The following is an 11,021-nucleotide window of genomic DNA, read 5'->3' as shown; positions in this document are numbered from 1 at the left end:
GGTAAGGAGGGAGGAGGAGGGGTAAGGAGGGAGGAGAGGGGTAAGGAGGGAGGAGAGGGGTAAGGAGGGAGGAGAGGGGTAAGGAGGGAGGAGAGGGGTAAGGAGGGAGGAGAGGGGTAAGGAGGGAGGAGAGGGGTGTAAGGAGGGAGGAGAGTGGTAAGGAGGGACGAGAGGGGTAAGGAGGGACGAGAGGGGTAAGGAGGACGAGAGGGGTAAGGAGGGACGAGAGAGGTAAGGAGGGACGAGAGAGGTCAGCGAGAGGCCTACAAAAGGCCGCGAGAGGCGTCGGGAGGTGCGAGGAGAGGCGTGAATCCGGGGTCAGCGAGAGGTCTACAAAAGGCCGCGAGAGGCATCGGGAGGTGCGTGGAGAGGCTAGCCGGTGCAGCTACAGGGAGAGGGCAAAAAAGAAGTAGAAAGAAACAGAAAGGTGACGTCACAGCCAAGGGGGTAAGTGATTGGCGAGTAGCTTTTCTTTTTCTTTCTTTTTTATATCAGTCAGTAACTTTTAACATTGTTATTGCCAATTTAAGTGCATCAAAGGGTTAAGTCATGGCAGGGGAGTTCGGTCACGTGGTATGCTCCTCCTGTACCATGGGGGAACTCAGGGACACTTCCGGTGTCCCTGACGACTACGTGTGTGGGAAGTGTATCCGCCTCCAGCTCCTGACTGACCGCGTTGCGGAATTGGAGCTGAGGGTGGATTCACTCTGGAGCATCCACGATGCTGAGAACGACGTGAGTAGCACGTGTAGTGAGTTGGTCTTACCGCAGGAGAAGGATCCACAGCCAGCTCGGGAATGGAAGACCAGCAGGAAGAGTAGTACAAGGAAGGTAGTGCAGGGGTCCCCTGTGGTCATCCCCCTGCAAAACAGATACACTGCTTTGAGTGCTGTTGAGGGGGATGACTCATCAGGGGAGGGCAGCAGCAGCCAAGTTCATGGCACCGTGGCTAGCTCTGTTGCATAGGAGGGCAGGAAAAAGAGTGGGAGATGGATAGTGATAGGGGATTCAATTGTGAGGAGAATAGATAGGCGTTTCTGCGGCCGCAACCGAGACTCCAGGATGGTATGTTGCCTCCCTGGTGCAAGGGTCAAGGATGTCTCGGAGCGGGTGCAGGACATTCTAAAAAGGGAGGGAGAACAGCCAGTTGTCGTGGTGCACATTGGTACCAACGACATAGGTAAAAGAAAGGGATGAGGTCCTACGAAACGAATTTAAGGAGCAACGAGCTAAATTAAAAAGTAGGACCTCAAAAGTAGTAATCTCGCGATTGCTACCAGTGCCACGTGCTAGTCAGAGTAGGAATCGCAGGATAGCACAAATGAATACATGGCTTCAGCAGTGGTGCAGCAGGGAGGGATTCAAATTCCTGGGGCATTGGAACCGGTTCTGGGGGAGGTGGGACCAGTACAAACCGGACAGTCTGAACCTGGGCAGGACTGGAACCAATGTCCTTGGGGGAGTGTTTGCTAGTGCTGTTGGGGAGGAGTTAAACTAATATGGCAGGGGGATGGGAACCAATGCAGGGAGACAGAGGGAAACAAAAAGGAGACAAAAGCAAAAGACAGAAAGGAGATGAGGAAAAGTGGAGGGCAGAGAAACCCAAGAAAAAGAACAAAAAGGGCCATATTGTACAGCAAAATTCTAAAAGGACAAAGGGTGTTAAAAACAAGCCTGAAGGCTTTGTGTCTTAATGCATGGAGTATCCGTAATAAGGTGGATTACGGAGACGTGGCTCCAGGATGATCAGGGCTGGGAACTCAACATCCAGGGGTATTCAACATTCAGGAAGGATAGAATAAAAGGAAAAGGAGGTGGGGTAGCATTGCTGGTTAAAGAGGAGATTAATGCAATAGTTAGGAAAGACATTAGCTTGGATGATGTGGAATCAATATGGGTAGAGCTGCAGAACACCAAAGGGCAAAAAACGTTACTGGGAGTTGTGTACAGACCTCCAAACAGTCGTAGTGATGTTGGGGAGGGCATCAAACAGGAAATTAGGGGTGCATGCAATAAAGGTGCAGCAGTTATAATGGTTGACTTTAATATGCACATAGATTGGGCTAGCCAAACTGGAAGCAATACGGTGGAGGAGGATTTCCTGGAGTGCATAAGGGATGGTTTTCGAGGCCAATATGTCAAGGAACCAACTAGGGGGGAGGCCATCTTAGACTGGGTGTTGTGTAATGAGAGAGGATTAATTAGCAATCTCGTTGTGCGAGGCCCCTTGGGGAAGAGTGACCATAATATGGTGGAATTCTGCATTAGGATGGAGAATGAAACAGTTAATTCAGAGAACATGGTCCAGAATTTAAAGAAGGGTAACTTTGAAGGTATGAGGCGTGAATTGGCTAGGATAGATTGGCGAATGATACTTAAGGGGTTGACTGTGGATGGGCAATGGCAGACATTTAGAGACCGCATGGATGAACTACAACAATTGTACATTCCTATCTGGCGTAAAAATAAAAAAGCAAAAGGTGGCTCAACCGTGGCTATCAAGGGAAATCAGGGATAGTATTAAAGCCAAGGAAGTGGCATACAAATTGGCCAGAAATAGAAACGAACCCAGGGTCTGGGAGAAATTTAGAACTCAGCAGAGGAGGACAAAGGGTTTGATTAGGGCAGGGAAAATTGAGTACGAGAAGAAGCTTGCAGGGAACATTAAGACGGATTGCAAAAGTTTCTATAGATATGTAAAGAAAAAAAAGGTTAGTAAAGACAAACGTAGGTCCCCTGCAGTCAGAATCAGGGGAAGTCATAACGGGGAACAAAGAAATGGCAGACCAATTGAACAAGTACTTTGGTTCAGTATTCACTAAGGAGGACACAAACAACCTTCCGGATATAAAAGGGGTCAGAGGGTCTAGTAAGGAGGAGGAACTGAGGGAAATCTTTATTAGTCGGGATATTGTGTTGGGGAAATTGATGGGATTGGCCGATAAATCCCCAAGGCCTGATGGACTGCATCCCAGAGTACTTAAGGAGGTGGCCTTGGAAATAGCGGATGCATTGACAGTCATTTTCCAACATTCCATTGACTCTGGATCAGTTCCTATCGAGTGGAGGGTAGCCAATGTAACCCCACTTTTTTTAAAAAAAGGAGGGAGAGAGAAAACAGGGATTTATAGACCGGTCAGCCTGACATCAGTAGTGGGTAAAATGATGTAATCAATTATTAAGGATGTCATAGCAGCGCATTTGGAAAGAGGTGACATGATAGGTCCAAGTCAGCATGGATTTATGAAAGGGAAATCATGCTTGACAAATCTTCTGGAATTTTTTGAGGATGGTTCCAGTAGAGTGGACAAGGGAGAACCAGTTGATGTGGTATATTTGGACTTTCAGAAGGCTTTCGACAAGGTCCCACACAAGAGATTAATGTGCAAAGTTAAAGCACATGGGATTGGGGGTAGTGTGCTGACGTGGATTGAGAACTGGTTGTCAGACAGGAAGCAAAGAGTAGGAGTAAATGGGTACTTTTCAGAATGGCAGGCAGTGACTAGTGGGGTACCGCAAGGTTCTGTGCTGGGGCCCCAGCTGTTTACATTGTACTTTAATGATTTGGACGAGGGGATTAAATGTAGTATCTCCAAATTTGCGGATGACACTAAGTTGGGTGGCAGTGTGAGCTGTGAGGAGGATGCTATGAGGCTGCAGAGTGACTTGGATAGGTTAGGTGAGTGGGCAAATGCATGGCAGATGAAGTATAATGTGGATAAATGTGAGGTTATCCACTTTGGTGGTAAAAACAGAGAGACAGACTATTATCTGAATGGTGACAGATTAGGAAAAGGGGAGGTGCAACGAGACCTGGGTGCCGTGGTACATCAGTCATTGAAGGTTGGCATGCAGGTACAGCAGGCAGTTAAGAAAGCAAATGGCATGTTGGCCTTCATAGCGAGGGGATTTGAGTAGAGGGGCAGGGAGGTGTTGCTACAGTTGTACAGGGCCTTGGTGAGGCCACACCTGGAGTATTGTGTACAGTTTTGGTCTCCTAACCTGAGGAAGGACATTCTTGCTATTGAGGGAGTGGAGCGAAGGTTTACCAGACTGATTCCCGGGATGGTGGCACTGACATATCAAGAAAGACTGGATCAACTGGGCTTGTATTCACTGGAGTTCAGAAGAATGAGAGGAGACCTCATAGAAACGTTTAAAATTCTGACGGGTTTAGACAGGTTAGATGCAGGAAGAATGTTCCCAATGTTGGGGAAGTCCAGAACCAGGGGTCACAGTTTAAGGATAAGGGGTAAGCCATTTAGGACCGAGATGAGGAGAAACTTCATCACCCAGAGAGTGGTGAACCTGTGGAATTCTCTACCACAGAAAGTTGTTGAGGCCAATTCACTAAATATATTCAAAAGGGAGTTAGATGTAGTCCTTACTACTAGGGGGATCAAGGGGTATGGTGAGAAAGCAGGAAGGGGGTACTGAAGTTGCATGTTCAGCCATGAACTCATTGAATGGCAGTGCAGGCTAGAAGGGCCGAATGGTCTACTCCTGCACCTATTTTCTATGTTTCTATGAGGGAGGAGAGGGGTAAGGAGGGAGGAGAGGGGTAAGGAGGGAGGAGAGGGGTAAGGAGGGAGGGAAGGAGGAGGAGAGGGGTAAGGAGGGAGGGAAGGAGAGGAGAGAGGGGAGGAGGCTGAACAGGCCCAGCCAACGTGAAGAAGCCAGGCCCAAGACTTCGTGCGGGGCCTGCCCCCAGCAATATGCCAGGAGGGCAGGCCCCGCCGAAGGAAGAGGGAGCGGACCGGAGTTAAAGGTAGGTGGCCGGGGGAAGCAGGGGGTGGGGGGCAGAGCTGGGAGGGCGGGGGAAGCGGGCAGCGGAGCGGAGCGGGAGCTGGGGGTGGTTGAGAGAGCCAGCTGAACAGGGGAGGAAGCTGGAGCCAGAGCAGGAGCTGGACGAGGGAGGTGCGGCCTGATCTTCGCCGCCCCAGTGAGCCCATTCGGCCAGGGCCAGGGGCTGCGTGCTTCGGGCCCCTCCCACATAGTTTCGGGCGCCTGGAGCTACTGCACATGCACAGCCACTATAGCGCGCATGTGTAGCGGTCCCGGCACTGATTTCAGCGCAGGGACCTGGCTCTGCCCCCCACAGCTCGTGCTGCGCCGCGCCAAGCTCCAAAGGACCTGCAGGGAGCCGGAGAATCTGAAGGTATTTTTTTTGGCACACTTTCGGGCGCGAAAAACGGGCGTCCAGGTCGGGGTTGCGCCATTCTTGGCACGGCCCGAAACTTGGGCCCTTAGTTATGAGGACAGATTGGATAGGCTGGGTTTGTTCTCATTGGAACAGAGGAGGTTGAGAGGAGACCCATTGAGGTGTACAAAATATTGAGGGGTCTGGTCATAGTGGATAGTAAGGGTCGATTTCCATTGGTGGAGGGGTCTATTATAATGGGGCATAGTTTTAAGATGGTTGGTGGAAGGTTTAGAGGAGATTTGAGGGGGGGGCTTCTTTTCGCAGAGGGTTGTGAGAATCTGGAACTCGCTGCCTGGAAGAATGGTGGATGCAGAAACCCTCACCATTTTTAAGAGATGGTTGGATGGGCACTTAAAGTGCCGTAACCTGCCGGGTTACGGACCTAGAGCTGGTAATTGGGATTAGACTGGATGACATTTTGTTGGACGGAGCAGATATAATGGTAAGTACTGCAGGGAATAGAATACGGCCAGGGCGATCTCCTGGACGGGTCGGAGAGGAATTTTCCCAGATTTTTTCTCCCTAAGTTGGCCTGTGTTTTTAATCTGGTTTTTGCCTCTCCCAGGAGAGCACATGACTCTGGTTGGGGTGGAGTGTAGAACGTTTTAGTATATGGGGTGTCACAGTTGTGGTGAGGCGGACTGGTTGGGCTGGGTACTCTTTGCCTTTCCGTCATTGTTCATAGGTTTATATCTAACCTTTAGGGCTGCTGACCAAGAGCCATGTGGCTCTGTGTCGGCCGTGCAGACATGATGGGCCGAAATGGCCACCTGCTGCGCTGTAAATTTCTATGTTTCTATGAATGTAGGTGACACTAGCAAGGCAGCATTTATTGACCAGCATAGTTGCCCTGAGGGCAAGAGTCAACCATGTAGTGTGGGATGAGAGTCATGTGTGGGCCAGATCAGGGAGAGGTGGCAAAATGCTTTTCCCAAATGACATTAGTGAATCAGTTGGGTTTTTACAAGAAAATGGGAGCGTTCAAGGTCATTTTTTATGGTGCCAATCCCACAAATTACCAGATTTATTGAATTCAATTTCACAACTTGCCACAATGGGATTTCAACTCATGACCTCTAGACTGCCAGTTCACCAACATAACCAATAGGCTACTGTATCTCTCTCACCCAAAGAGGGATTTGTCCAGCTTCTTCCTCCTACCCCTCGGTATTTAACGTTACAAAGAAAATCAGAGCCCTTTCTTCGCCCTGCTCTTCTGACTTTCAGAAATTTTCAGATAAATGAAAAGAAATACAATGGAGCTAGGCACTTCCATTACAAAATCGAAGTAAAAAGCTTAAACAAAATTTTCTTCATAGCACGAGACAGAAATTGTGATTAAATTATGTTAAGTCGTGATGTTCCAGAAACAACACGTACAAACCAATATACTTTAAATAGGTCCGTTTTTCCAAACATCCTAGCTGAAGCATCTATGTGCAAAAACATGATGCATTTATTGCAACCCAGGTCAGGGATGAAAAAGCAGAAATTGGCTGGTGGAAGGGCCTGGAAAACGCACATACCTTCAGTAGGCTCCTCTGCAGTGGAGTGGCAATCTGCACAGAAATGGAGGTGCACATGCATGATTAGGAAGCAGCACTTTATCTACTGACAAGCAGATCTACTTGCTTTTTTTGTTGGAGTATTTTACAATGAGGTACTATGCACTCAGCTCTGACAAAGCAGCAAGCAAAACTGAATCAAAGAGCAAGAGCATTTCAGTGCAACAATGACTACACCTGGGCATTTTCCAAACAAAACATGTTTGAGGTTGTCTTCAACCAATGAAACACGCCTCCAAAATGGGCAAGATAGCATCAAAAGTCCTACATCGAAGGCACTGCTACATCAGCACTCAAATATTTTAAACAAAGCAATGAATTTTTTGTAGTTTTTGGTTACTGGAAAACTATAATCACCCTCATTAAATATATTAAACTTCCATTTCACAACAACCAATAGTTTGAAATAGGGTGTTAAGATGTAACTTGTTATATACTGTACATAATATTTTATATTGCTCCAAACATTGTGCAACTATATAAAAAAAATAATATTCATGAGCATTGTCATCTCCACCATAAATTAACTTTTGACTAGGATTTCATTTAATATTCCTCTCAGATTTGCAAATGCCAAAAACTAGGCACAACTTCGGATAGAAATTGCTTTGATCTGCATCCACATACAAATTTCAGATTTTATAAACTGTGCAGGAGAGGTCAAAATATCTAAATTTAATTTAATTTTTCCCCTAATTCTCACTGAAGTCCATTCATACCTTTCAATTTCCCTAACTGAGGGGATTGATCGGAGATATGCTCCCAAGCCTATGCCAGTAATTATGCGCAACCAGCTATGAGGAGATGCAAAGGAGCAGCATGCAATGACGGGCCCTTCAATTCTCCTCTCTCCCTCCTGGAGGAGTCCCTCGCTCTGCTGTTTACCCTATCACAAAATATAAACCTGGATTCAACTGCTCTCGGATACAGTTCTATAACTGGCTACAGGGTAGGGGTGTTTGCGTTAAAGTGCCATAAAGGAAAAGGCAACCCGACAGGTACACTTTTATATTATTACTCATCTGGAACCTGCAATTATTAGCCTGTATCAATTGTTGAAGCCAAAAACAAGTGTTGCATAAAATAATTCAGTCATTTCTTTTTATCAAGAAAATTATTAGAAACGTTTTGCACAAAAAATAAATGAGAAGTATATTATCCACAACAAAAAAAGATCAAAGTGGATACTAAAAAAATAATTGAGGTTACACAAGGACCTGGGGCATCAGCATAGTGTTATGGATTGAAAGAATGCAGGCTTGTCCACTCTTTCCACACCACGCTATGGAGAGATGCTGACCTTCCCACAGCGTGAGGGAAAATGGGAGGAGTGTAGTTACCCCAGTCCACCAGTGACTGGTTGACAAATGAACAGGCCATACATAGAAGGCTCATGCCTTACCATGACCTGCAGAAGAGAAAAAGGAGGAAAACAAGAGGGTTTTCATGACCTCAATTTTTAAAAAAAAGTATAGTTAATCATTCCAAACACCAGCAATTATTATGCATTTAGAGAATTGCTTTAGCTAGCCACAAAAATAATTCTGGGACACAATAGCGTAAATAAAAAGAAGACCATCAAAAACAGTCAACACTTAACTGAATAAAAATCCTGTCATTTCTTTCTAAAAAAAAGCTTAAAAATGCCCAGATGTGGGAGCAAGTACCTAGAGTTATTTAAGGCAGCAAGCTCATCGCACAGCATGCAGTATTCAATGCAACAGGACAAAAGTTGGACTTTAAAGCTGCTTTTCATATTGAGTGACAATGCTTTCTTTTGTGGACATTTTAAAAGCCATTTAAACAAACAATATTGGACAGTGAGATTTCACAGAAAACAAGATTGTTGGTTTTAAATTAGGCTCAGCACTCCAGATTAAATTAAATAAAACAGAATACAGGAATCATTTACTAACCATGTGAATTCAAACTTGCATAATAAACCATTAATATAACAAAACCAGGGTGGAGAGATAATGGTCTCAAGGCATCGGTATCTAAGTGTATTTGATTTATTTTACAGTTAATCAAGCAGGATTACAACATCAACCTATAAAACCTATTTGCCTTGAGGTACTAGCAAATTATTATTAACACTCATTTTGCTGCAATTCCAATTTATTTTGAATAGATTTGTCCATTATGCTAATTTAAGCAAGACAGAGTTTGCTGGTGCTGGATACACGAATATACTGTTTATTAATTTCCTTATTCTCTTACTGTCTATTGTTACAATCCCAGTATCCACAAATTCCAGGCCTACTATAGCATCAGCAAAACATATCAGTCCACCCTGTAAACAAACGGAAACTATTGCCGCATACAAGATCAGAAGCACATACACACAGGTAATGGGCATGAGACAGTAAGAAAACTATGTTTTTAAGCATAGATTTAAAATAAAGCACAAGGACTTCTTGTAAAAATTATGTCTGCAAGATTCCGTAAAACAGGATTTTTATTGTTGAAATTTAAATTAAGTATTTGAAACTAACAGTCTTCAAGAAAAATATGTTTTGAGGCGGCAGAAGAAACCAGAAACTTTGTACATCATTTTAGGTACAACTTTTCTCACACATAAGAAAATAATGCTTAAGGACATGTTTGTGTTAACTTATGTGTTTAGAAAAAGGTTTGCCAAGAACTGTGTTGTGAACAAAAAAAATCAAAGCTAGTACTTTATCAATTGGTTATCCCTGGGTTTGTGCTGATCAATGATGAAAGTTTGTGCTATGCATTTTCTATGTGTGTCAAATTTAGAGCTGTTGGGGTTGTGGGGGGGTGGTTATAGGATGACTATGTGCATAAAGTCTCATTTCTGTGGCAGTCTAAGGAGGGCCAGTTTTCCATCCAGGTCTGGCATGAACACAGTGCATAATGAAAAACATGCCATGTTTTCAGGACTGGAGGTCAAAAACAAACTTTCATCTTTTAAAGATGTTTAAGTAAACTCTAGTTTTCTATTAAATGACAGTAAAAGCAAAGACAGTTAGCAGAATAGGAATGGTCAAGCAAAGGCAAAAGCAGATAGCATGATGAACCAACTATTAAAAATACCAAAATATGAAATTAAGAAAAAACATGAAATGGAAACTAACCCTTGGTAAGATCATTGGAAGAGGCCAATCTTTTTTTAACATTTAAAAGACCCAAATTGTTACACTTAGATCCATAGTTTTATTTAAAATAATGATGGGCACCATCTCCAAAACACTTCCTTATCGATGATTATATTGCATCATGTCGCAGGTAAATATTATTTATAAAACTCTTGCTAGCAGACTAACTATATTAAATTGAAAATTTTCCCATTTGCTGTTTCAAAAAAAAAACACTGATCGCAAATCAAACTAGAAAAAAAGAGCTTTATATATTCAATAAGTGCTTTGATGCATTGACAATAAGGACAAGTTGAAAAAAAACTGCAACCACTCTTAAAAACAGGACACTTATAAAGTCACCGTTTAAGGATTGCCAGCAGCAGTTGTAGTTCTAACCTTTTTAATTCAGAAATCGCAGTTCAATGCCATCTGACAAAGAAATCTGGTGGAAGCATTTTGCGAGAGGAGGCCATGCCACCTTTGCTGGAGGGCAGGTGAGGAAGAGGGAGGGAGGGGGGGGGGGAGGACGACGAGCAGGATTACAACAAGCATGACTGTTGTTGATCATCGGGAACGATCTTGAACAACTCATCAGACTAGCCCGGAAACAGAAAGATGCATGGAAAGTAGCTCAGCTGACATCAGAAATTTCATTGAGAACTAGGATAAACTTGCTTCCTACTGGCTGTCGACAGATCACCTCGTGCGTGAATGTTTCATTTCTTTTGTTTAACTCTGGGATCCCTGTCTGGGTGCTTTTTTTTCCTTTTAAACCCAAGACAATTGTTTTACTTAACATACCAAGGGTTAGAAAGGAGAGCAAATGGTAATGTTCACTCACACGCAGCTCTGTTATTGGAAGAACGACATGATGATGGAGATTGAGAACATTTCTCATCTAAGGCCCCTGGATTTATCCAGTATGCTCGATGTTCTTGGTTACCTTTCTTGCTGGCAGAGGTAGTGTCACACTGAAAAACATCCTCACAGCTACCACTGCGTAACCGCTCCTTCTGGACAAGTTTGTCTACTCTCTGAATAATACAGTCCAAACTTTTATCAACATTAAGCCACACCTTCTCCTAAAGGAGGGAAAAATGGCAATGGTTATGAAATGGATCACTCATTGGTTGCAGTAGACAACAATTTTAA

At 44.3% G+C, this 11,021-nt stretch overlaps 1 protein-coding gene across 10 annotated transcripts in view; it reads right to left on the bottom strand.

The window, feature by feature from the left end:
• The window catches only part of LOC139275246 (inositol polyphosphate-4-phosphatase type I A), a 248,985-nt gene that overhangs the window by 43,832 nt on the left and 194,132 nt on the right, over positions 1–11,021 (bottom strand). For 6 of the 10 annotated variants that reach the window (XM_070892436.1, XM_070892431.1, XM_070892441.1 and 3 more), the window contains 2 exons: positions 10,711–10,951; positions 6,730–6,762 (listed from right to left, as the gene is read on the bottom strand). In XM_070892436.1, coding sequence (XP_070748537.1) covers positions 6,730–6,762; positions 10,711–10,951 — 274 coding nt within the window. The remainder of the gene's footprint in view (positions 1–6,729; positions 6,763–10,710; positions 10,952–11,021) is intronic. The other 4 variants (XM_070892440.1, XM_070892439.1, XM_070892437.1 and 1 more) reach the window with 3 other exon arrangements.

This window comes from Pristiophorus japonicus, chromosome 10, assembly GCF_044704955.1.
Source record: "Pristiophorus japonicus isolate sPriJap1 chromosome 10, sPriJap1.hap1, whole genome shotgun sequence".
Lineage (NCBI taxonomy): Eukaryota > Metazoa > Chordata > Chondrichthyes > Pristiophoridae > Pristiophorus > Pristiophorus japonicus.
The sequence above is the reverse complement of the archived record's forward strand: the minus strand, read 5'-3'. Positions and strand labels throughout refer to the sequence as shown.